The sequence below is a fragment of the Petaurus breviceps genome, unplaced genomic scaffold (genome assembly GCF_028583685.1).
Source record: "Petaurus breviceps papuanus isolate PSGF00001 unplaced genomic scaffold, PetGlider_PUasm1.0 90734, whole genome shotgun sequence".
Lineage (NCBI taxonomy): Eukaryota > Metazoa > Chordata > Mammalia > Diprotodontia > Petauridae > Petaurus > Petaurus breviceps.
Genome location: NW_027187327.1, coordinates 12,343,681 through 12,370,736, shown reverse-complemented (window position 1 = coordinate 12,370,736; position 27,056 = coordinate 12,343,681). Strand labels below are relative to the sequence as shown.

Genomic DNA, 27,056 nt, shown 5'->3' with positions numbered 1-27,056 from the left:
TGAGAGAGAGAGAGACAGAGACAGAGAGAGAGAGAGACAGAGAGAGAGAGAGAGAGAGAGAGAGAGAGAGAGAGAGAGAGAGAGAGAGAGAGAGAGAGAGAGAGAGAGAGAGAGAGAGAGAGAGAGAGAGAGAGAGAGAGAGAGAGAGAGAGAGAGAGAGAGAGAGAATGAGAGAGAGAGTTTTGGGCAATTCCTAAGGAAGAGAACTTGGTGAAGGAGACAGGAGAAGCAAGTGGAATAATAGTAGGAGAACAAGGATGGTGCAGTGTCACAGACATCAAGGGAAGAGAGTTTTAAGAGTTTAAATAAAGTTCACATGCATTCTTCAGAAAGGTTAAGAAGAATGAGGACTGTGAACAAGACAATTGTTTGGCAGTTAAACCAGTGGCAATATGCAATAGCTCTGTTTCAAGAGAGTGATGGGGGGTAGAAGCCAGATTCAAATGAAAAAATTCCTTTTTACCTCATATAATGTCTTTCTCTTTGTTCTGTCAATTAGGTGAAGATAACCCGTTCTGACAATGTTCAGCTGACTCCAGAAGAAATAAAAAATAATGTAACTCTCACCATAACACAGACAAATTACACCAATTATTGGGACAAATGGAACAATGAAGATCGGGAAAGGGAAACTGTCCAGGTTCTAAATTATACGGTTCCGGAAAATGGGACCTTTCATCTCGAATTCCCAATCCTGGTTAATACCAGTCAACTGCAAATGAAGGTGCTCTTTGTGTCCCTTCTACTCTTAAAAAATGCTATTATGACTGTAACTTGGTGACAGAATTTCCATTGCCTTACACATTACACATTACTGGATGTGTAAACACCAGTAATTAATGTAACAATTAGCCAGGGCTTAAAACGCTTAGAGAATAAAGATATTTGACCACAAACAAAAGTGGGAAAAGTATCTTTATTAGGATAATTCATAATGATTAGATAGTGGCAGTTCTGGTAAGGGTACTTGAAAACTTAGTTTTCAGAGCATTTTAAGATATAGTAATCTAAGAAACCACAACAGGTGAAAATATAAATAAGCATTTTAAGTAGATACTAAGTCTTATGATCTGAGTTTTATAGAAGCTAGATATCATTTTAGGTTAGACTAGAAATGAATTACTTATAAAAGAGAAGAAAGGCAAATAGGTGTGGTTTTCCATTCTCCCAGATGCTTGTTATCCTCTCCATCTGAAAGTATTCAATGGTTTTGCCTGTAGTCTCTTGACCATTTTGTCTGGCTCAGACCAATTGGTGTCTCTTGCTTGCTGTGGATTGTACCACAGAGTTGGGGCTGAGTTGTGGAATATGACCTTTAGTGATGTGTGGAACATCTGGCTCCTTTCCTTGTGCTTCTTTCATTGATAAATCAAGAGATGACAGAGAGAAGCAGAGAGTGACTGGCTCTTTCCTTGCTTATCCCTTTGTGGCCTGAGGAGAGAAAAGTATATTTTTTGAGAGTGTGTGTGTACCACTCCCTCCTTTGTTACCAGGCTGTCTTCCCTACAATGGTTTCCTCTGGGGTACTGTAAAATGATTATTACTCTTTTAATTTCTTAGAAATATTAGTTTCTTTCCTCCCTTAAAGTCTTACTTCAAACCGCTCAGCATTTATTAAGCACCTACTGCATGGTAGGCATTTTGTTAGGTCCTGGAGATAAAAAGACAAAAACAAAACAGTCACTGCCCTCAAGGAGTTTGCATTCAATTGTGGGGTGGGGATGGGGAAGCAATATTCTCTGTATAGTGAAAATAAATATAAAATTTTTGAAGTAAACATAAAATAATTTTGAAGGACAACAGTAATTGGAGGTAAAATCAGGAAAACCTCAACTAGGAGGTAGTCAGTCCTTGAGTTGAACCTTGAAGGAATCTAGGAATTTCAAGAAGTAGAGGTGAGGAGGGGCAGCATTTTAGGCCTTGGATACATGAGCATAGGCAGGGAGGAGGGAGATGGAATCTTGTTTGTCTACAACAAAACATGAACATGGTCTTCTAAGGCTTGAAGTGGTTGAAACTAGTATTGGTGGAGGGGATACCTACATTAGTGAAGTCCTGTCTTTTGAAGCATTGAAGTATAACATTCTTATAGTTAGTAATTGTGAATATCTAGTGTTAATGGCATACATCTTACCTGCTTTAAAAAATGAAGTCTACTTTATTTTGAAAGGAATGGACTATTCAGTATTTTGTATATGTTTCAGTCCCATTAATTGTTAATAATTAATGTAAAGGTATTAAAAAAGTTGAAATTAAAGCTTTTTTTTTTCATTTTCTTTTTGTTACAGGCTTCTTTTCTTGATAGTGTGAATACCTTATCAATTCATGGAATGTTTAGGTCTCCTAGTATGACATATATCCAGTTAAAAACAGGAAGTGAAAATGTAAAGGTAATGTATATTTATGTGATAATGGATAATATAATTAGCCATGTTTGCTTGCCATTGATTCTTATATGTTAATGAGAATGTTGTCTTTCTAGGTTGGCTCACCTTTTGAACTGATTGTCATTAGCAACAAGCCAATGAAGGAACTAAGTTACATGGTAATTCAGCAATTTAAAATATATTATACATCACTGGACATATCACTGTGTACCTATACCATTCTTACTGTGTTTCTTTCAACATCATTCTCCTCTAAATATTCTTTTATATTGCTGTTCTGTGGCCTCCAGGGACTGGCTTCCTCACTTTCCAAGTACATTCCTAAGTCACAGAGTTAAAAATAGCTAGCATTCATATAATTCTTTAATATTTGCAAAACCCTTTACTTTTGTGTGATAGATGAGGAATCTGAGACCCAGATTTGTTAAAAATAATTTGGCCAAAGCTACACAGGTAGTTGTGATAGCAGAGATGGGATTTAGACCCAGTACTTTAGACCTCAAATCTGTAGCTCCTCCCACAGCACCAAATTTCCTTAGAGGGAACTACATTGTCTCCAGTTGTGGATTTGAAACTCTAGAAATTCACCCAGTACCATTATAATGCTTTAATGTTTTGCTTCCTCCAGCATACCTTCCATTCTAGTCAAATCTGTGTTCTTATATTCTGAGTTCCCCACCTCTCCCCCACCATTTCACTTGTGAAAAGCTGATCCATAGAAATGGGAAGTTTGCCTCTTCTACTTTACCAAACTAAATTACCCCTTCCCCCAATTTCTTAACTTCTTATTTATATTTATGTTTGTACAAAAACATTTAATTAGAGATATCTTAAATTTTTCTAATGTTGAAATGAAGGCAAACACTAAATCAGGTGAGTATATTAACACAAGATATTCACTAGTGTATATTTGATTTTGGAAGAGTTTTGAGATTTTACTGAAGTCAAGCATATGTCTTTGAACTTGAATATATGATAAATGGAGAAGATGTATTATTGCAGATCTCAGTATCAGCTTCATCAGAAAATGCAATGTATTTTTTTCAGGTGATATCTCAAAGTCAACTAGTTGCAGTTGGCAAAAAGAACTCTTCAGCTTTTTCTTTAACACCAGAAAATTCCTGGGCTCCAAAAGCCTGTATAATTGTGTACTATGTTGGAGATGATGGGGAAATTATAAATGATGTCCTGAAAGTTCCTGTCCAACTTGTCTTTAAGAATAAGGTAAGAAATCAGGCTCAAGATTGTAATTCCAAAAAATAAAAAAGAAAGAAAAAGATGTTCCCAAGTATTTGTTTGGAAGAGAATGGTTAATGTAAATTGATTAAATTTCAAGGCTAGAATTTTTGTAAAATAGATAAAAGGTCTTGAGAGATACACATTACGTTTATTTATTCTTGTTTGATTAACTATGTCAGTTTATTTGATACTCATGTTGTTGTCTACATGGGTTCCTACAATGATCAAAGCCTAGAACTATGAAGCTAATATATTGCAGGATTTCAGAGGTGAATAAGTACAGCAGTATTTTCATTTATCATGTATTATTGATTGTTACAGTTATATGTGCATATGTCCATACACATTTCTGTGGTTGTGGGTTTTATGTTGCTTCTAGTTAAATTAAGGGATAAGGCTTGGAGCCATGTCCTATAAGGGATGTGTTAAAGTTCAAAAGTTTTAAATTCCCTAAGACTTTCAGAAATCTCTATGTAAATTCTGTATCTCTCTCAGTACCTAGTAGATGCTTTTTATAGTAGGTGATTTTCATACAGTAGGTGCTTAATAAGTGTACATTGAGGTGAATTTTAAACCAAAACAAATCACATGCTTTTTTTGTTCAGACTCAGAGTAGTGAGAATTCCACTGGGCTTTTAGAATCTGTTTGGTCCTGATGTTGAAAGAAAATGAAGAATAAGGGATTTATGTAGAGATCGGGGTGGGCAGAGCAGGTTAGGAAGGTTATAAAAACAGAGTTAGTCAGACTTTTGTCGAGTTTGGTCAGGGATTAGCAGTAAGTGGCCCAGGAGCTAGTTGGAGTTCTTTAATTACATACTTGAAACTTTTCTATGTAAAATAAACAAATTAGTTTGTACCTATGTGTTAATCCATATCTAAAGATGATTATGTATTATATTCTCTATTATAACTATAGTGATAATAATTTATATAAATATACATGATTATATACTGTATTTATACTATAAATAGTGATAATTCATATGTGTGTGTGCATGTGTATATATATATATATATATATGTGTGTGTGTGTGTGTGTGTGTGTGTGTGTGTGTGTGTGTGTGTGTAGTGTTTGAAGTTTTCAGAGTGTATTCCCCACAAGAATCTTTTGAGGCAGGTAGTTTAATGTTAGTCCTGTATTTCAGATGAGGAAAATGAGTCTCTTGAAAGGTAAATGATTTGTCAATGGCTATATATCTAATAAGCATCAAGGTAGGATTCAAACCAAGAACTCCTGACTCTACATCCAGCATTTATTTCATCATGCCATGATCCCATCCTTAACCTTTGTACCTCATATTCTGTTTTTAATAATCTCATAAAATTATGGAGATGGAAAATATTTTGCTGACTGACTCTGCCAGTGAGGATTGTTCCTGACCACCAGTGTAATATGTAACAGGCGTGGGAATTGAGTACAGAAAATCATAAATCAATTGTTACTGATTGGAGCATGGTGTGTAGTTCCTGACTGTCCTTTGTGCCCATTCATAGTTTACCTGCTAGGAATTCGTGCGCTTTTGCTAAATATTAGGACTGATGATTTCTTAGATAAAGGTTTTTACTGACCATGAAAGAATTAAGGAATGTTTTACTAAATACAATAAATAAAAGTGAAAGAGATACTGTATTTGTCTATCATTTCTCTAGTAAATGTAAAATATATTATCTTTTGATTCTATACCTCTTTTCCTTTCTTTTCATTTTCATTGCTGCCGCCTTCTTAATAACAGATATTATTGACTGTTGTTGTTTATATGGCATCATGGATAGATAGCAGCTTCTCTGAAAGAGATATGGGAGGGGTCTTAGAGGACTGCAAGCTTCATATAGATCAGCTGTGTGATGTCAGAGCTAAAAAAGAAAACCAAACCAAAGTGATCTTGGGCTGCATAAGAGGGGTCTAGCTCCTGGGATCAAGAGAAGTGGTAGTCCCTATAGGTCCTCAAGTGCAGCCCTTTGACTAAATCCAAACTTCACAAAACAAATCCTCTTAATAAAATCCCTTTTTAATTAAAATTACTAAAATCCCTTTTATTAAGGGAATTTATTCTGTGAAATTTGGATTCAGTCAAAGGGCGGCACTTGAGGACCTAGAGGGCCACAGGTGGCCTTGAGGTCATAGGGTCCCCCATCCCTGGAACTGTTAGACTGACTAGCCACTGAGGTTCCCTCTCTTAACGGATATTCTGATAATTCAGTGATTAGCAGAATCACTGTTAATCATCACTGAAACCATGATTCTGGTTTTATGAAGATTTTATAAAGGTTTCATGCTGTCACTGAATTTATGGTTTAGTCTAGTCAGGGAGTGGGGGCATATACATAAAAGAATAAGTAACAATACAAAGTATTATAGGCAAAGTGACTCAGTGCCTGGTATAGACAAGAAGTCTCATAGGATTTCAGGAGAGAGTGATCACCAAAGGCTGGGTTTTACATTCCCATGATCCCCTAAGGGAGACTGAATCACAAAGGGATGTGGCAAACTTGGTCTATGACTAAGTGGTAAGGTCTGGGTCTGGGAAAGGAAATCATTACAGTAAAAAGACCAGAGCTTTGGGGAATCAGAATGCGGTTGACTAATATAAACAGTTAATTCTCCGGCATCACAACTATATTTTCTGCATGACGCAGCTTTTGAATCTTGGCATTCTGCAGATACATTGGTACAAACCATAAGCTTTCTAGTTTCTGCTTGCTTTTCTCCCAATTTGGGTCCCTTGCTGGAATTGCCATCCCGCCCCTCCCTCCTCCTTTCACTTTCTCCTTTGGCCTGTAGTTCCCTCTCCTCCAATCACTGGCATGTAATGTGTTAGCTGCCTTTTTACAGGATGCTACAATATTGTACAATTCTCCAAACAGGCCACTGCTAGCCTTTGCAGCTGAGCCAATTACTGAACCATAAGCACCCCAGCAGAGGGCTCTGATAAAATCTATATGCCAGTGGTGTCAAACTGAAATAGAGAAAGGGGGTGGGCACTAAACCATATCATTTAGAAAACCACATGTTAACATCATCTATGTTTTGTTGCATTTTTCTTTATTATGTTAAGTATTTCCCAATTACATTTTAATCTGGTTTGGGTTTCACTCAGGCATGGGGTGGGCTACATGTTTGATAATGCTATAAATCAGATTAATTTTCCTAAAAAAACTACCCTATACTTATCACTCCTCTTTTGTAAAACATTCCTTAACCTGATATTCAGGGCCCTCTGTTACCTCTTCAATGTTTTCTCTCAGAGGTCTCTTATATGAGACCTTTGCTTCAGTCAAATTGATCTACTAATTTTTCCCCAAATGTATATGTTCCTTATTCTGTGAAGTATCAAGGCTAGCTGAAGTAGTGATCATGGAAGGTTTCTGCTTCAAGTCAGATAGAAAGGTCCCATGGTCCTTGGGGTGCAGCAGCAAGGGGGATATTAATGCTTTCTTCTATATTGTAATTTTCACTAATAAAATCATATGAGTTTCTTATGTTGAACTGTTTGACAGAGCCAAGGATTTTGGTGTCAAGAACTTTCTGCATCTTCAATAGTTGTGATTGTAGCACCTGCAGGAACAGTTTCTCGACTGCATTTCCACAGGGGTTGCTTCCCAGGATGATGGCTGTGGACACTGGGCTGGAAACAGTGCTATTTCCAAGGCTCTTGGGTTAGAATGCTTGACTTTTTTCCTCAGGGTCCGAGAGAAGATGGTGCGCTAGGTGGTGATGGTGGCTCTGGACTGACTTGCTTAGCATGTGCTGCTTGCTATCTTTCCTTCAGGATGCCTCACTACTTCAGCTAGCCTTGTTAACCTTTGAACAGCAGCTAGTTGTCAATTGGTGAGGATAGTTGTCCCTTTCTCCATAGGAGCGTCTCCTTAAATGATGACTGTAAGAGATGAGCTGGAATTAGAACAGGTGATCTGGGGGTGGAGGTGTCCTGCCACTCCCAGGGCTCCTGTCCCCATGTGCCTCTTGATGGTAGTCAACAGTTGTTTCTAGTGGCGATGAGGAAGATGGGTCCTCTGACTGCAATGATTTCTCCCTCCTATCAAAAGTGATGGCTTTGGAGAATGAGATGGAAGCACCAGTAGAGGCTGAGGGGAAATGGCAGTAAAAGTGGTGATAGTGATTTGACTATTCTGGCACAAGCTGTCTCCTGTCTCTCCTTCAGGGTGCTTTTCTACTTCAGCTATACTTAATCTCTCTGAGTCTCATTTTCCTCATCTTTAAAATGAGTAGGGTTGAACTAGATGTCTTCCAAGGTCCTTTACAACTTTAAATCTATGATACTGTGACTTATTAGGGAATAATCATGCACTAGACTAATCACATTTTCTTCCTTTCACAGATTACATTATCCTGGAATAAAGTTAGTGCTGAACCATCTGAGAATGTTGCTCTTAAAGTTTCTGTGACTCAACCTGGATCCCTAATAGGACTTGTAGCTGTTGACAAAAGTGTAAAGCTGATGAATGGTTCAAATGACATTACAGAAGAAAGTGTAAGTTGAACTCTATTCCATTACAAAATGCGGTCATGGAAAGATAGAAATGATATTAAATAGAGAGACACACTGGGTTACACCGTTATTTTTAGGAAAAATATTTTCCTTTCTTCTACAAAGTAAAGATTAGTTTAATCTACCAATTTCCTATAACTGTGGGTGGGTTGGTGAGTATATATCTGTGTTCACTTGAACCAGAATTGTCCTGGCCTCATACATCCAGTCCTAAATTTATGACCCTATAAAAAAAAACCTCAGAGGTTGTCTAGTTCAATCTTCTTCATTTTACAAAAGAAGAAAGAGAGTCTCAGAGAAGATATGTGACTCACACACTTATAAGGTCCTGGTGGACAAATAACTAAGGATGTTAACTAAGAATTTTAGTTTACACAGATGATGAGAGAGAGAGAACAGCCTTGGACACATTTGGTATACATCTGATTCTGGTTATAAATAATGATACTCTAAAAATGGCTTAATTATGATTCTCTAAAAAGCCTTTTAAAATGTTCATCGTATATAGCCTTGTTAATAATTTTTTTAAGATTAATAAGACCACACCCTTTCTTTTTGGCCAATAGGATTCTCCTTGACTGAGCTTGTGTTATTATAAATTAGTTGACAGTATTCCTGGAGGGCCCATTGTTTCCTAAGTGTTGTGGAGGAGAGACAAAAGAAGCCCATCTGTGCTTGTGTGTGTATATGTATTCAGCTTCTTCAGCTAGACTGTAGAGTCCTCAAAAGTGTCTGTTGGATTAATTATGAAAAATAAACATTAAAAAATGGCCACCTTTGGGGAGTTTGTAATCTGGTTATGAAGAGTAAACTCATATATGAAAAGACTAAATGGAAATTATGAAGAAAACACCAGCAAATGCAACTTTACTGTTTCATAAATTAAATTTCATACTTAGGTATCTGTACATTCTTAACGTTTCTCTGTATGTTATTGTTAGTGGTCACAAAGAATCAAACATTACTGAAATGACTGAACAGTCCTGTTGATAGGTTATACTCTAAATGTCAAGGACTCTGTTTAATTTGTTCAGTACAGATAGTGCATAGTACTGTGCCATAAAGGAACATGTATTTCATGAATGTTTGTGACGATTTGGTCACCATTTTGGAGGGAACTTTTAGGGTGGAAATTATCTTCAGATGCTGACTGGTAATTTGCCTATAACTTATAGTAGTAGAGAGTTGCTTGGGATGCATAGAAGTTAAGTGCCTTACCCATATTCACATAACTGATAAGTATAAGAGGCAGAATTTGAACCCGGATCATCCTGACTTCAGGTCTAGTCAAATCATCCATCCATTATGTCCTGCTGACTCTCTTGGTGATCACACCCTTAAAAATTATGAACTTAATCATCATCAATAGAAACAATCATTCAGATATATTCTCCTTTTTCTCTTCTTCCCCCTTCTCTTTTTCATTCTCTTTCTTCTCTTTCTCATCTTTTCCCTCTGCTTTGACTTTCTCCTCCTCCCCTTTTTCTTCCTCTTCTCACCAGAGGCTAAAGATCATCAGGCCTGCAATTATTTTATAATTGTTATGTCACATGTGTGGTATACACTACTTTTCCCTATCCTTTTTTTGTTCAGACCTGTGATTTCATTAATGTATAGAAGCTCCCTCTACCAATGTAGATTAGCAACTGTTCTGTAATTTATAGTTTTTGAAAGTTTCCTGGGGCATAGAGAGATTGGGAGGCTAAATGGCTTGCTCTGGGTCACCCTGCTAGTATATGTCTGAGTGGGGCTTGACACTGGCTTTCCCTTACTCCAAGATTGGCTCTCCACTTACATTTTATTGTTCTGTTTGTTCATGTCTGGCCTGGTATCTGGTAGACAATGTGCCTCCTCTCTTTTCATCACTACATAATATGGAGCACAATGCCTTAAAATAAAAGATCCTCTTAAATACTTGCTCAGTAAATGATTTCTTCCCTGAAAACAAAACGAAACAAAACATGTTGTATTATTCATGGTCTCTGAGACATAAGTATTTGGGATCTGTTAGAAATTTTATACAGAGTTGGTGCTGAGAACTAGAAGTCAGGCTCTGGGATGTTAGATCTAGAGGTCTTATGCCTTCCTTCCTCTGACAGGCTCAGTTCAAGACTGGTAGAATCAGATTACTTACATTCCAGGACCGTTCAGGATTTCAGATTTAGATGAAATTAAGAAGGAAAATACATTTGGAAAACAGAATGGCAACTACTTCTGAAAAATCAAAATAAGCCTTATTTAGAAATTCAAAACAATATGTGTGTTACATATATGTGTATATGTATATTTGTATATATATTGAACATATATATGTATATGTTCGTATATTTGACCTAAAGTGTCATGAAGAAGATGGACAAGTCAGAATAAGGCCTATTCAGCTTTTCTTTGAACACTTCCAGGAATGGGAAGTTAATTGCTTTTTAAAATAGTTATTTCTTTTGTGGAATGCTTTAATTGCTAGGAAGTTCATCTTAATATTGAGTCAAAACTTTCTTCCCTATAACTTCTACCTATTTTTTGTTAGTTTTTCCCTCTACACAAAATAAGCCTAATTCCTTTTCTACACAGCAGCTGTCATATCCCCCTTACATTTTTTTTTCCAGGCTAAACATTTGTATTTTCTCCGATTATTCCTCTTACAACATGGTTCCCAGACATTTTATCATTCTACTTATCTTCTTACTCTGTTTGTTGGTGTTTCTTTTGAAATAATGGCATCTAGATTTGGATACAATACTTCAGATGTGGCTGAACCACTGTAGAATACAAATGGAAAATTCCTTCCCTTGATCTGGGCATTTTGATTCTTTTAATATGATCCAAGATTGAATTAGCTTTTTTGTTTTGGGTAGTCACATTTTTAGCTCGGCTTCAACTGATGGTCCTCTAAAACCTGTTTTTTTTAAACTTAAATAAACTTAAATTGCTGTTGACCCAGTTCTTCCCATTTTCTATTTGTAAAATTAATTTTGTAAATCTTCTTGGGGAACTTTAGATTGCCCTCTCTTAAATTTTTACATACTTAGTTTGAGCGTGACAAGCTTTTTGAGACCTTTTTGACTTGTGATTCTGTCATTTAGATTTTTTTTCTGGCTCCTACAGATTTAATAACACAAAGCTACACTTCTATAGACATTATTACTAAAAGTACTAAATAAGCTGGGGCCAGCTGTGGGGCTCTTAGGCATGTTGCTTCCCTCCAGGTTGATATAAATACATTAATCCACTGATTTCTTCTCCTTAGGTGCTTCATGAACTGGAATTATACAACACTGGCTATTATTTAGGCATGTTCACAAATTCCCATGCAGTTTTTCAGGTATGTTTGAATATATACATATATATGTTTGGAACTAAAATTCCAGTCATTGTGAAATCCGGATCCTTCATTAAATCCTGTATCTCAGCAAAGTACAGAATATTGCTAAAATAGCACAAAACACAAAGATGCTTCCCTAAGATTTTAATCACAAATTTAAAAAAATGCTCAGTAGAGGAACTAATGAAGTTTCATGAAAAATAAAATGAGGTGCTTTAGCATCACTTAACATTGCTTTTCCCTATCTTGAATTAAGCTTTTACTTGTTGAGTAGAATTATGAAGTGGTGTGTGTGCTTATGTGTCTCTCTGTGATAGGAATAACAATTAAGAGAGAACTAACACTTGTACATGAAAGGAAAATGACATTTTATTGTTCTTTCTTCCTAGGAATGTGGCCTGTGGGTATCAACGGATGCAAATCTTGTACACGATTATGTGTATGAAGGTTGTAAGTTGGATAAAGCAAACCCTTTAAAACCTTTCAGCTGTCACTGTTCTAGATATTGCATGAGGCTGCATGGTAGAATGAGTAGAAAGAGAACTCGGCTTGGAGTCGAGAAGATCTGGGTTCAGATTCCCCCCTAGACACTTACTAGCTGTGTGATCCTGGGCAAGTCACTTAACCTTTCTTTGTCTCAGTTTCCTCATCTGCAAAATGAGGATTGTACTTGATGGTTTCTAAGATCCTGTATATCTCAAAAACTATGATGTTCTGATCCTCAGAACTATACACAACCCCACAGAGATGCAGATGGACAGTACACAACCCCCAGTTTCCGGTTTATGCCTCAAAGGCATCAATATATATATGTATATATGTATGTATATATATGCATATGTATATATACATATATACACACATACATATATATGTGTGTGTGTGTGTGTGTGTGTGTGTATACACACACACATATATATAGCACTGGCTTTGGAATAAGAAGTCCTGGCCTGGATTTGAATCTTAACTATTAGCTAAAGTAGAATGAATATAGTCAAATGCTTTAATTTCTCTCAGTGCCCTTGTCTAAAAAATAGGAATAAGAGCTAAATTATTTCCTCTTGGAATTATTGTCAGAAAAGAATTTTAAAAATAACACCCCCCCCAAATATTAATATTTTGAAGTTCACATGCCTTGTTAAAAATATTAATTGTTCAAAGTTCATATGCCCCTTATAGTGTTGTTTATGATACCAGAAGAACCAGATATATGTATGAATTGTATCTTTCTTGATTTTGAATAAACAAAGTGAGTTAATGGAATTTATTTAGATTAATACAAAGCAAGATGTATTTTTAGTAGAGGTTATAAAATGTGTTGATTAAAACTGAAAAGTGTACAAAATTATAAGACTAAAAGGGCTAATTCTAAAAGTTGTTCTCCTTGTCATGAGGAAATTTGACACCAGTCTTATCCTAATGTGGTGTCTGGGCTATACTTTCTATGATGATTAGGGACAGTTAATAGGGAGAGATACTTTTTTTTAAAGGTTTTTTTTTTCTTTTTGGAGGGCAATTGGGGTTAAGTAACTTGCCCAAGGTTACATGGCTAGGTTTTTTTGTGTGTGTGTGCTAAGTGTCTGAGGCCGGATACGAACTCAGGTCCTCCTGACTCCAGGGCTGTACTCACTGCGCCACCTAGTCGCCCCCAGAAGAGATACTTCTTAAGTATAGAGCCCAAATTATGATCTGAAAGGGTAAGCTGAGTATTCTGATAAGTAAAACCAGAGTTTATGAAACAAGTAAGTCCGATGGGCAAGGTGAATGTCAGGTTTCTCAACTGGGTAGCCCCAGAGGTTATCATCAACATGTAGGTTGGGGAAAAAAAAATTATGAAGGACACCATAGTAGAAGGAATAAGTAAACCTAGTGGACAAGTGGGTGTCCTGAAGGTTTATCAGCTGTCCAACTCCAGAAGGGGCCATCACTATCAAGTAGGTCAGGAAAGAAATTATGAAAGGCATCTCCGTAGAAGGACCGAGGCGTTGACAGCATTTTAAGTGGCAGCAGTGTGTTCAGCTGTGCCCCCTTCTCACTTAATTGCATTGGCTTCACTGTGAGTCTAGATTTCATCCTGGCTGGCCCTTGGGTAGCACTACTAATAATTTTTATCATAGAAAACTTACATAAATCCTTGGGATAAGGAAAAGGTTCGCTCCAGTTTTCAAGGTCCTTTGTGTTACTTTGAGTCTCTTTTCGTTACTACCCTGCCTTTTCAGCTTCTGTAAATCTCTTTGTTCCCAAATTTGCCTGAATTTTTGCCCATCAGCTTTGCTCAGCTTTAAGTATTTCTGTAATCCCTTTTTTCATTCTATCTGCCTGATCTTTAACCTCCTACTTGCCCTGACCTTCACTATTGATAGATGCCCTGATTTCCTCTGGGTTACTGAATTCTAACCTCTCGCTTGCTTTGACCTCCCAGTTCCTGCCTGATCCTTAAGTGCTTCGTTGGTCCTGGCTTTTCGCTTTGGCACTCTGACCTGCTGCTACTCAAGGTGTGAAAAGAGGTAGTCTTTGAAGTAATTTTTTTTTTTATTAAGAACTACAGGGAAGAAGAGTCTAAACTTACTATTGGGTCTTTTGCATCATAATCAATCCAATCAATACTTTTAATAGTTTTTATACCAAAATTTTTATGTATTCTTAATAAAGTCCAAGAAAACCATCTGATACTAAATAAGCTTTTATTGAGCAGCTGAAAGCTGTTTTATACTTTTGTTCTGTGTTTATAGATATATATTTAAAGTCCATAAGTTATCTCTGTTAACTAGGAACATGCAGCCCTATATATTATGATAGGCCAGAGGTTATTAACCTGGGATTTGTGAACTTTTAAAAAAAATTGATAGCTATATTTTGTTATGGTTGATTTCCTTTATATTTTATATGTTTAAAAACATTTTGAGAAAAGGTTCATAGACTTCACCAGACAGCCAGAGGGGGCTCATGACATAAAAAAGTTGAAAAATCTTTGGTCAGGGCATTATTCCATGGGCATAGGACTGGAAAATTAAGTTATGCTAGTTTCACATATTAAAATAATTGCATTTTTTTCAAATTGACTATCTTTATCAACAAATTTTTTCCATTTTTAAAATTTGGCTATTCTGAACTTTTATATATCTTGCTCCTATGTAAAAATGAAAATTAAACTCATTATCACTAACTATATAATACACACTTCTGAAATCTTGCTGAATTATAGACAGATTTAAAAATTTTGTATATTTTTCTTTTGTGTGTTTTTAAAATCTTGCATTTGAGGATCTGTTAGGACACTGTAATGGAAAAAACAAAACAAAACACTGGACTGGAAGCCTGAGGATCTGGAGTCTAGCTGTTCCTGACCCTGCCACCATGATTAGCTAGTCACTTCCTCTCTCTCAGCTTTTTTTCTTCTCTCTGGAGTGATGGCATTGGAGTAGATGATTTCTAAAGTCCATTACAACTCTAGAAACCTGTGATTCTACTAATAACTACTAAAATAATTGCATGTTTCCTTCAGTGATTTTTCCTAATGGTTGAAAACATTTATTTTTAGTTGGTGGTGAGTTTTTTGAAATGGATGGAGAGGATGCAGTTAAGTTCTCAAGTGACAGAGACGGCATGGATATGCCTTTTACAGGCTCTGCAGGTGCTTTTCCAGATGCATTTCCAGGGGATGATGGTCCATCTATCAGAAAACATTTTCCAGAGACTTGGCTTTGGATGGACACCAATATGGGGTAAGCTCACAAAGTTCTGACTTTCTTACTATTTTTCTTTTTTAGAAATTTTTTCAAAATGAACTTATTTTTTGTGCTTATTTTAATGTGAAAGTGTGAATCATATTAAAAATTAGATAGAATGGCCTATTTTTAATGGCATGTCACTGTTTGCAATATGAAATCATATTTACTAAGTTCTAATGCATATGGGAGTATTCTAGGTAAGTTCAAGTCAGAAAATGGGCCCTAAAATTTTTCTGAAGAGCTGGTGTTGATTTGGACAACTAGGTGATGCAAGATAGAGTTCTGGGCCTGGAGTCAATAAGACTCATCTTTCTGAGTTCAAATCTGGCCCCAGACACTTAATAGCTGTGTGACCCTGGGCAAGTCACTTTGCCTCAGTTTCTTCATCTTTAAAAACGAGCCTGGAGAAGGAAATAGAAAACTACTCCATTATCTTTGCCAAGAAAACCCCAAATGGGGTCACGAGAGTTGGACATGACTTAAATGACTAAATAACAACAAAATTTTGATTTATCTCAAGTCTTAAATTTGCTGATGGATCATTGCTGCTATGAGTTCTATACACTGATTAAAGGGGGAACATACTCGTTATTTAATAGGAGACCAAATGTGTTTCTTCCCTATGTCGTCTTTCTCCACTATGACTTTCCTCAAGGGAGGAGCTGGGGAGATGGTAGAAACTATCAAATGTGCTGAAAACATTCAGCTCTGATAAATTCTTGATCTTTCTGGCTTGAAGATCATTCAGTAGTTCATGTTCAGCTGGTTGGGGTGGGGGGAATGGTGGGTGTGTAGGGATTGTGAGGGGAGAAAGTAAGGGGACATCCAGAAAAAAAAGAGGCATAGGTCAGACCCTCAAGAAAATAGTCTATGTCAGGGGTTGGCAAACTACTGCTTTTGGCTTTTGTACTGGGCAAGCTAAGAATGGTTTTTACATTTTGAAATGAAGTTTTACTTTAATTTAAAATGTAAAAATCATTCTTAGCTCACAGGCAATACAAAAACAGGTAGGGCAGGCCCTTGGCTACAGTTTGCTGAACCCTGGATTATATTAATATTGATAGAATTAGTAGAAGTTAATATAGACAAAGAGAAAACTTGTACAGGTTACAAGAGAAAGAGGCTCTTAAATACTTCTTGGATAAGGTGCATAAGGATATTATTGATTTTGAATATTTTAACTGAACAACAGCAAACATTAATTGTATGCCCATTTTATATAGGATATTGTGCTAGGTGCTAAGGGTTAGATGAAAAATAAATGATATTCTCTACCTTTAGTTACTTAGTTCATCAATAAGCATGTACCCGTTTGAGGCAGTGTGCTAAAAACTGGCAATGCAAGGACAAAAACAGTTCCTGCCCTCAATGACCTTACATTCTGTGGAAGAGACAATATGTGTGTGTCTGTATATATGCATACACATATATGTGGATGGAAAATAAAAGCAGTAATAATACTTATATAATGTTTAAAGTTTGATAAGTACTTCACAAACATTATCTGATTTTATCCTTATAATGACCTAGGTGCTATTATGATTCCCATTTTACAGATGAAAAACAGAGGCAGAACAAAGTTAAGTGATTTGCCCAGCACCACACAGTTAATAAACTTCTGAGACAGAATTTAAACTTAAACTTACGACTTCCAGACTAGAGGTCCAACACTACGCCACCTAACTTCCTAAGGTAGCTTGAGGGAGGAAAACATTAGCAGCTAGGGGAAGCAGGGAAGGTTTTATGTACAAGCTAGTGTTTGAGCTGAGTTTTGAAGAAGACCAGGATTTCTGAGATGTGGAAAGAAGGACAAAGTGATTTCTAGGAAAGGGGGACAGATAGCCAGTGTCTGTCATAAAGGCATGTCAGAGGCATAGAGATGGGAAATGAAGTGTCACGTATGACAGCAAAAGGTTCAGTTTGGGGGGGCGGCTAGGTGCCACAGTGAGTAAAGCGCTGGCCCCAGAGTCAGGAGGACCAGAGTTTGGTTCTGGCTTCAGACACAACACCCACACAAAAAAAACTAGCTGTGTAAACTTGGGCAAGTTACTTAACCCCAATTGCCCTCCAAAAAAGGCAAAAAAAAAAAATTCAGTTTGGCTAGCACATAGGGGAATAATGTATGAGGGCAGAAAGATAGACGACATAGATTTTGAAGATCTTTAAATACCAGAGGAGAAGAGGATGTATTTGTTCCCAGAGCTATTAGTAAGTGTATTGTTTATTGAGTATGGCACATGGTTCGATCTCTCCTTTAAGAAAATCATTTTAGCAGCTGTGTGGAGAATAGATTGGAGAATAGAAAAACTTGAGGGTGGAAGATCTAATCTCAAAGTCTGAACTAGGGCAGTTTCTATATAAACAGAGCAAAGGAGACCAGTTGTAAGATTTGACAATTGATTAGTTAGGTGGGGGTACTCTTGATTTTGTCAGTTTCCATGTCTGGAAAGTGTATGATACCCTTAATAGATGAAAATTCAGAAGAGGAGAAGGGTTTGGAATTGTTTTGAACATAATGAATTTGAGATGACTACAGGACATTTCAAACTGTCCTGGAGGCAATTGATTATGTGGACAGGAGAGAAACCATGGTTGTATAGATCTGAGAGTCATGTAATTAGAATTCTATAGGAAGTAATGAAGTCACCGAGAGTATACAGAGAGAAGGCCCAGGATACAGTCTTGGAGGGTGCATTCGCATTTACTGGTGTATGGTTTGGATGATTCATCAGCAGAAGAAACTAAGGATTAACCAATTGACAAAAATAGAACCAAGAAACAGTAGTGTTATGAAAACTCAGAGAGAATAGAGTATTTGGCAGTTCAGAGGATACAGAGAAGTCAAGAAGTAAGAGGATTAAGAAAAAGCCATCAGATTTGGTGAGTAAGAGATCATGGATGATGTTGGAAAAGACAATTTTAGCTGAGTGATGATCCAGGAAGCTAGGGTGCATAGAGACATGGTATATTAGTGAAGATAAATTGCATACAAATACATATTATGCTAAGCATTATATAATGAGGCTAAGACATATATCATGTATTATGAGAGTTCAGAGTAGGAAGTGCTCACTTCAAATGGAAGGGATTAGGGAAGCCTTTGTAAAATAGGTAGCATTGGAGTTGTGGCTTGAGGAGAAGTAGAATTTCAATAGGTGTAGAGGGGTATTAGGAGCATCTAGGTAGCGCAGTAGGTAGAGCACGAGGCCTAGAGTCAGGAATGTTCATCTTCCTGAGTTCAGATCTGGCCACAGACACTTAATAGCTTTGTGACCCTGGGCAAGTCACTTAACCCTGTTTGCCTCAGTTTCTCATCTGTAAAATGATCTGGAGAAGGAAATGGCAAGCTACTTCAGTATCTTTGCCAAGAAAAGCCCCAAAAGAGGTCACCAAGAGTTGGACATAACTAAAAATGGCTGAACAACAACAAGATGGGTATTAATAAATAGGGTGGGCATTGTATGTATAGAAAACTGGAAGCAGAGGCTTGGAGGCAAAATTTCTGTGTATCTGGAAGGAATCTCAAGGCATATTTTTATTGGAATATGAATTAAGAGATAGTATTTTGATTTATTCATTGACTGCTCAATATTTGTTCATTTATGACCGTTGCTATTAAAACAATAACATAACTTCATAGTTGTAAATCTACTCAGTCGTTTTCTAAGGATCATTTTTTGCTTTTTTTTTGTTTTTGGAGGGGGGAAGGCTGGACAATTGGGGTTAAGTGACTTGCCCAAGGTCACATGGCTAGTAAGTGTTAAGTGTCTGAGGTCAGGTTTGAACTCTAGTCCTCCTGACTCCAGGGTTGGTGCTCTATTTACTGCACCACCTAGGCACCCCTTAAGAATAATTTTGAGGGTGAGAGCGCCATAGAATAGTGAGAGTGTCATGGAATTACCAGCTTATGGTCTCTGGAGCAATCCTAACCCTCTTTATGATTGACCTCTTTGACCTTTTATGAGTGACATTTTTATGTTTCCCTGATACCGGAAACACTGTTAATATCAAGTTCTTCAGCAGCCGACACTGGAAGAGGAGGATAGCTGGTGCAAGTAAAATTCTCACTAACTAAAGGATTGGCCTTGGAGAAAAGATCCTCATTTTCATCAGAAAGTGACTGTTTAGAAAAAAGATGGCAGTAATGATCTCATCATCAAGCTCTGAAGATTACAGTGATTGCGAAGCAGGAAAAAACATTAAATTGGAGCCTTCACCCATAAGATCTTCATGTATCCCAAAAGCCACCACCAGCTCTCCTACACCCTGGAGATCTTCTGGAGTCATTAAAAGGAAGGCATGGTCTACTGAAACCAGCTCTTCATCTGAGGAAGAAGCTTCTAGGGAACATACCAGGAAGAAAATGAAGACTGGAACCAAGAAAAGGCCTCCTTCAAAAGCATCTACCTCAGCTCAAATTGCAGCAGCCAGAGAGGCTTCACGGTGTTCACAGTGCTTATGGCATCTGGATGACCCTGAACTGATACATTTCATAGGAGACCCCAATGATGCTTTGGAAGAAGCAGAGATATTGGCTGACAAAAGGTTGCGCCTTTTTGAAGAGAGAGAACATGGCTTTGAGAACTACAATTATTTACCACAACATAGAATAACATGCTTCAGTGTTTATGACACAAAGGGCCATCTGTGCCCCTTCGATACAGGCCTAGTTGAGAAGAATATAGAACTCTTCTTCAGTGGTGTGGTAAAGCCAATAGATGACCACGACTCAAGTCCAGAGGGAGGTATCAAAGCCAAAAAACTTGGTCCCATACATCAGTGGTGGATTGCTCCTTATGACAGAGAAAAAGCTGTAATTTGCTTCTCAACAGGTTTGCTGACTATATTCTGATGGAACCTAGTGATGAATACGCTTCCATACTTTCACTGATGCATGAGAAGATATACCTGAGTAAAATAGTTGTGGAATTTTTACAGACAAATACTGATGCCATTTATGAAGACCTCATTGATAGGATACAAACAACAATTCCTCCTCCTGGGCTGACTTTTTGCCAGTGCACAGAAGATTCCCTCCTTTATCATTCCCAATTTATCATAGATCAAGTGCAAAGTTATGATGAAACCCGAGACGATGATGAGGAGTCTCTCCTCCTTGTACCCTGTATAATATTTATCATTCGTTTGGTTGGTCTTACCCTGGGAAAAAGACTAGCTCCAAGGCGGCAAGACATCAGTCACCTTATCAAAGTGCAGAAGAGGAAAGCCCCAACCAAAGCCACCACCACCAAGCTCGTTCATCAGGTCTTTGCTAGTGTCTTCCCGGAGGAAAAAGACAAGAATGGAAAAGAAAATGGGGACAGTGGGGTGGAGAGTCAGCGCTGCGCTGTCTGTGAGCTAACAGAAGAGGTATGAGGGACAGAGCTGTCTACTCTTCTTAATGAGCCAATCTTTTTATTCCATTGTACTCATGAAATGTCTACCTCCTTTGCTGACACTGAGCCATAATGATCAAACTATTAAGCTGTGCAACTTTAAAGTGCCTTTTATATATGCTAGATTTTAAAACTATTTAAATTGTATATTAAATGTAACGTCTATTGACTGAAATTTATTTTTGCAGCTTTTATATATATTCTAATAAATCTTTTTAAATGACCAAAAAAAAGAATAATTTTGAGGTTAAACTTGCAAACCAAGGGGAAAAAAAATCTTCAGGCAAAATAATTTATGTACTGCATAGCAGGAACTTGCTAAATGTCTATTCAGTGTAATTAACTGCTCTTGACTTATTTTGAACATTGTAAGATGTCAAAGTCAGTTCTTGGTCTTTAAATTTCATATTCTCCTTAACTTTGGTTTTGAAATTTTATGTTTTTTTTAACTTTAGTTCTCTGACTGACAAAGAAGTTGAAGTTATTGTGCCAGATTCCATCACTTCCTGGGTAGCTACTGCCTTTGTGATCTCCGAAGACTTAGGGCTTGGATTGACAGCTGCTCCAGTGGAGGTAGGTTTAAGTCATGAAACTGAAAAAAAGTACAAGCTCCTAGATTTCTGGTTTAGTTTATGATGCTCACAGACACTTAGACTTTCTGACAGTAGTTGTTTGCTTACTAACACGCATCCCATGCTCTATCCCTCTTGTATTTCATGTTGTTTATTGTGTTTGACCAATAATTTTGTTACTTACAAATACAGAATGTCCCAAAAAGTCTTAGTGCAGTTTTAAGCTTTAACAGCTTAAATTATGTGTTTTAATAGCTTAAAACTGCACTAAGATTTTTGGGTTGCTTTATATATGTAAGGGTCAGATGAAAACATTCCTATTAAGAATCTTGAGTTCTATTGCATAGCAACCCAGAAAACTGTCCTTTTAAGTGACAAGTGACAAGATTTCATTAGACCAGAACTCAGGAAGTATATTGTTATAGTTGGGTTTTAAAACCTAAATTGCTGAGGGAAGTGGTGATTTAAACTTTTAAGTAAGTATATTCAATTTATAAGGGGCCTTAGGAGAACCATTTTTGGAACTTTCATTTCACACTTAGATCTATGTTATAATGATAGGGTTTTAGCTAAAATGAATTGTTTAGGTAGAGGAGTGTTGAATAACTTTTCTGGTGACTTCGTCCTTTATTGGGTTAATTAAACTATGACTCATAGCTCCTACATCTTCCTGGTGTGTCTCTTAGGATGCTAAGAAAAGCTGCTTGGTCTTTGCAATTTTGAATGTGCAGTTTACAATGCACTGCTTCTGGGGTGAATCTGCACAGAGTGGTCACTGTCCAGAAAGCTCCTGTAAGAAATAGAACAGAATTAACATCATCTCTCAGATATAACAGTAGAAGTAGCATCGTCCCTGGCTTTATGACCTCGTCAATTTTTCTGCAAGCCCCTTGTTTAAATTAGTAAAACAGTTAGGCACAAGGGTAATAGAATAAACAGAAGAGAATTTTCTGGGTTGTTGCCAAATGTGAGCTCCTAGAGAATCCTTGAAATTCCTCAGTCTTCATATTTTTATCTTCAGTGCCTACCATAGTATCTAGATAGATCTTATTTAGGGCTTATTAATAAATGCTGATTATCACTCCAGGACACCCTCAAAACAGTGTATTTGAACTCCCTTGTATGGAGAAGGCTTGCACAAAACTTTCTAAACCTTCAATAAGAAAACAATTTAATGGCAGTTACCAACTAGGTGGTTCATTTAAAGGTTCGACCAGGACTCTCAATGTGTAGGTCAAATTCATAGGGTGTTTGTGTAGATTAAATGAGGTAAATGATGTGAGAACACTTTGAAAAGTTAATAACTCAATAGAGATGTAAGGTGGTAGTATCATGAGCCTTAATAAATTGATTGCTCAAACCCTCTTCCAGGAAGCTATTTTAATAGGAGCCATTTCTATATAACAACAACAAAGATGAAAACAACACCACCACCCCAGATAGTTTGGATTTTCCTTTGGTTAAATCAAATAAGTAGTTAATTCTAGTAAGCAGTGATTCTGTAATACAAAATACATGGTCTTATAAGAAGTAAGCTCACTATTTTTTGTATACTTCATGCAACATTAAAAGATCTTGGACTTCAGTGGTGAAAAGGACCTTAGAGGTTCTATCCTTCAACTCCCTCATTATATATAGATTAGTAAATTGGAACTTGGAAGGATGAAGTGATTTGCCTGAAAGTATATAGGTAATAGGAGAGTCATTGGGAGGATTGTTTTTCATTACATTAAAAAATTATACTTTTTTTTCTTTACAGCTACAAGCCTTTCAACCATTTTTCATTTTTTTGAATCTTCCTTACTCGGTTATCAGAGGGGAACAATTTGTTTTGGAAGTAACCATATTCAATTATTTGAAAGATGCCAGTGAGGTAATGTATTCAAGCTTTTTAGGAGCCTAGAGCTCATGGGCCAATATATGTGCACTTGCATGTGTCTATGTTTGTCTATGTTTGTGTATGTATGTATGTGGTGATCTGTTTTAGGCAGCTAAGTAGCATAGTGTGGTAGAGTACCTGGCCTGGAGTCAGGAAATCTGAATTCAAACGAGACCTCAGACACTTACTAGCTGTGTGATCTTGGGCAAGACACTTAACCTTTACTTGCCTCAGTTTCTTCATTTGTAAAATGGGGATATTAATAGCAACTACCCTGCAAGGTTGTTGTTAGGATGAAATGAGATAATAATTATAAAATGCTTAGTACAGTACCTAGCACATAATAAGAACTTTATAAATGTTAGCTATATATAATTAGCTAATCATATATATATATTTTATATATATAATATACTTATTTTATATATATTTAATATATAATTATTTAATAATACAGTTCCTAGTATCCAAGGATCTAGCTGGGTCTGTCTTAAAAAAGCTTAATTGACCATTTGAATTATTCTGTTTCATAATATTTAAGAACACTAATAATGTACATGAAGGCCCCTTTTTTCCCCTTTCATTCCTTCCTAGCATGATTTCTTTGCTGTAACTTGATCAGTCTCCTTGCTATTGAGAAGATTAAGATTGATCCTGTATCATTTTCTTATTGATTATGTTTACAATTAATTGATCTTGTCCTGAAATTGCTTTTGTCCTGTAACTTCACATGTCATGGTTCTTTGTCTCTGAACTTGGTTCAGAGTTTAGCCTTCCTGTAATGGATTGAGTTTAAAAATCCAGTTCTCCTGACTCAAGGAATTTAACTGACCTTGGAGAATGTGTGAGAAAGCAAGGAAATTTGGGCTTGGTATCTTTATTCCACCAAGCCATCCTTCAAGGATGTCTGGTTTGCAGTCCAAAAGTCTGGGCTGCTATCTTGCACCTGGACTCAAACAAAAAACACTTCTTAGTCTTATGAGAGAAGAAGGGGAAGAGGGTCATTGCTAGTCCCCGTTACTAAACTTCCAACTAATCATGTTGTTCCTTGCACCTCAGCTCTGTAACCAGTCATATTGCCCTTAATTCCATGATCTCATTTACAATCTGCTCTATTCTTTATTCTGTTCTCTCTAAAACCTATCTGAAGGGACCTGTCCTTTTGCTCTGGGTCTTTAGCATTAATGGAAGTAAGTCATTGACCATTTAGTGACAGGTAGCACATCTCTGCCAATAAATGCTATATTACGTGAAGATCTGCCTTAGTTTACCCTTTTGTTAAAATTTAATTCCAACACTCTCTCTGAGACATGTCTTTTTCTTTTTCAATGTCTTTTTCTTAAATTGTTCCTCTTGCCATCTACTTTTTGCTATTCTATTTTCTTGACTTTTTTCTTTTTCTTTCCTGCAAGGAGAAAGTTTGTTTTCTATGAACATATTAAACAAAATGTTGGACTTGAATGCTATCCTTTCTCCTCTCGGATGGATGTTCCTCTGTGCAGGTTGCATAGTGAGGAGAGGGCCACATGGAGGCCACATTCTTCCAAGTTTAACAGCAGAATTTTGTTTTCTGTTAGCTCAGGGCACAAGCACCCAAATTCTACCCTGCAGCTTCTCCCTGGACTGGCCCAAGATTTAGTTTAAGACTTATACCTAAAACGTACTCCCTCTCCATCTATACCTATTTCTTGATGGCTCAGATGAGGGTGTGACCTCTTCAGTTATCTTCCTCAGGTCAAAATGTTCTCTTTTTCCTTAGCTTTTCTTAGAGTACTTTTTCAAATCTCTTATTCATCTTACACCTTTTGCCACTTTTATTTGTATGTGCTATACATATACAAATGTAAGATCTTTACAAATTGTAAGCTCTTTGACATCAGATTTTCACCTATTCACAATGCCCTGCACATAATAAGCATGTAATGTTTTTGAAATGAATTGTTAAAGATTTGCCTCCTCCAAGAAGCCTTACTTTTTTTTCACCGGTACTTTTTTCACCAGTCACTAAGGAACATGGGGGAGTTTTCTTGGAGATTTTTCTATATTAAGCAGGATTGGGAGAAGCTGATAATCATGACATGCATGTCAGAGCACAAGTTATTGAATTGTGGTCGAAGATCAGGTGTCTGGGAGTAGCATTGGGAGGAAGAAGAATGCCAACCAGTCTCCTGTCCTAGTGATTCAGGGGGATTAAGAAAAGAAATGACTAGTCTTGGAGAGGTTTGCAAGGGACATGACGTCCTTAGGAGGATTGAAATTCAGATTTCAATGAATAAAAATGGATAGGAGCATTGAGGAAGATACTGGCAATGAACACAAGTTGTTTTTTTATTTTTCCTTAATAGAACAAGAGGTTTACCAGGGTATGCTTAAATAGTTGATGACAGCATTCATATCTGAAACTAGGCCTTTTTTAAAAGAAAAATATTCTAGCCATCCAGTGACATAGGGAAGGAGAATGTTATATTGCTCTGGCAGTAGAAATCCAGCTAAAGGGAAAATAGTGTGGTTAAAAACCTCATAAGAGAGAAAAAATTGAACAATAGGATGCTTTATTCTAGCTTAGTTTTATTATTTCTTCTTGTGTTTGTTCATCACTTCATTGGCTTGGCATTCCCATCATCTTTGGTGTCACTTGTATGAATAAGAATGAAAACTTATGGAAAATTCAGATTTGGAAACACTTAAATCAGGGATAAAGTAATGCTTCATGGGTGGGAGGAGAGCAGGTACTTTTGGCTCGTTAAAGTTAATTGAGGTGTGGTGATTAAAAAGGTTTGAGAGAAATAATTTCTGGGTAATTTAATCATTTTATTTTTTTACTAATAAAAGGATGGTCATTTGACTGTCTTTCTTAGACCAAAAGATAATCATGGGGGGGATCAGCCATGATTGGTTAACAGTTAATGAGAGAATGAATATTACTGTGAGGGGCTGAGGATGACATCATGTCTCCCTTGGACTGAGAAACTATCTCTATACCCAGACTACCCCTAGCCTTGGGCAATTTAGACAAAAGGGTCAGTCTCCACCCAAGTTTAACTGAGTGGAATTTACCTCAGACTACAAATTCCTTGTAAGGTTGGGTGCGGTTGGATAGAGGAGAAGGTTAACTCAAACTTCAGAGACTAAGGTCTTGAAAATAGAAAAAGGGGGAACTCTGAAACTTCCCAGATCATTAGTTATTAGTAATAATTTCTCTTAAAGGAGTGAAACCAAATCTTTATTTTATTAACTATATTTGGGGGCTGTTACCATTGAATGCTGTGAAGCTATACCTAGAATTGATTCAAAAAAGTTTAATATAAAAAACAAATTTATGTTATTTTATTTTGCAGGTTACGGTAACCATTGAGACAAGTGACAAGTTTGATATTCTTATGATTTCAAATGAAGTAAATGCCACAGGACATCAGCAATCCATACTAGTGCCAAGTGAGGATGGAGGAACTGTGCTTTTCCCAATCAAACCAAAGCAATTAGGAGAGATTCCAATCACCGTGACAGCAATTTCACCCAGTGCCTCTGATGCCATCACCCAGAACATTTTAGTAAAGGTAAGTACTTGAAGGATTAATTCAGTGACAAATCATATTTTTTCAAAAAGTAAATGAATTTAGTAGAGTATCTATTTTTATATGTATTAAATTCTTAGGAAAGAACTAGAATTAGTAATTTCTTCTCATGCATCTCATTGCTCACTCTAGAAAGAACAATTGTTGTAAGCCAGGAAAGCTCTCATTTTATTTTACATTCTTTTGAATGGGTAACTCCCTAAGGAAGCACATTTGCCAAGACAAATACAAAGCTATTTATTCTGTTCCCAATTCGAATTTCCCTGCCTGTTCCCCATTGGCTAGATTCAACTTCCTGAACCATCTATTCCATGTTTTTCTCTTAGATGTGTTTCCCCCTCCCTTGTAGTGCACTGCATGTACATTTAAATTAGTTCGCTCCCACCGTGCCCCCCCCCCTCACCCCCCCACCCACCCCCTCCAGCACCGCTAGCTCTTACCATC

The 27,056-nt window shown here is 36.9% G+C and overlaps 1 protein-coding gene across 4 annotated transcripts in view; it reads left to right on the top strand.

The window, feature by feature from the left end:
- The window catches only part of CD109 (CD109 molecule), a 183,488-nt gene that overhangs the window by 109,603 nt on the left and 46,829 nt on the right, over positions 1-27,056 (top strand). Inside the window, exons 11-21 of one of the 4 annotated variants that reach the window (XM_069067023.1) lie at positions 500-724; positions 2,289-2,390; positions 2,483-2,545; positions 3,435-3,611; positions 7,967-8,119; positions 11,385-11,459; positions 11,849-11,906; positions 15,085-15,184; positions 21,042-21,159; positions 22,918-23,031; positions 26,376-26,594. In XM_069067023.1, coding sequence (XP_068923124.1) covers positions 500-724; positions 2,289-2,390; positions 2,483-2,545; positions 3,435-3,611; positions 7,967-8,119; positions 11,385-11,459; positions 11,849-11,906; positions 15,085-15,184; positions 21,042-21,159; positions 22,918-23,031; positions 26,376-26,594 — 1,404 coding nt within the window. Of the gene's footprint in view, positions 1-499; positions 725-2,288; positions 2,391-2,482; positions 2,546-3,434; positions 3,612-7,966; positions 8,120-11,384; positions 11,460-11,848; positions 11,910-15,000; positions 15,185-21,041; positions 21,160-22,917; positions 23,032-26,375; positions 26,595-27,056 lie in introns of all 4 variants that reach the window. The other 3 variants (XM_069067021.1, XM_069067022.1, XM_069067020.1) reach the window with 3 other exon arrangements.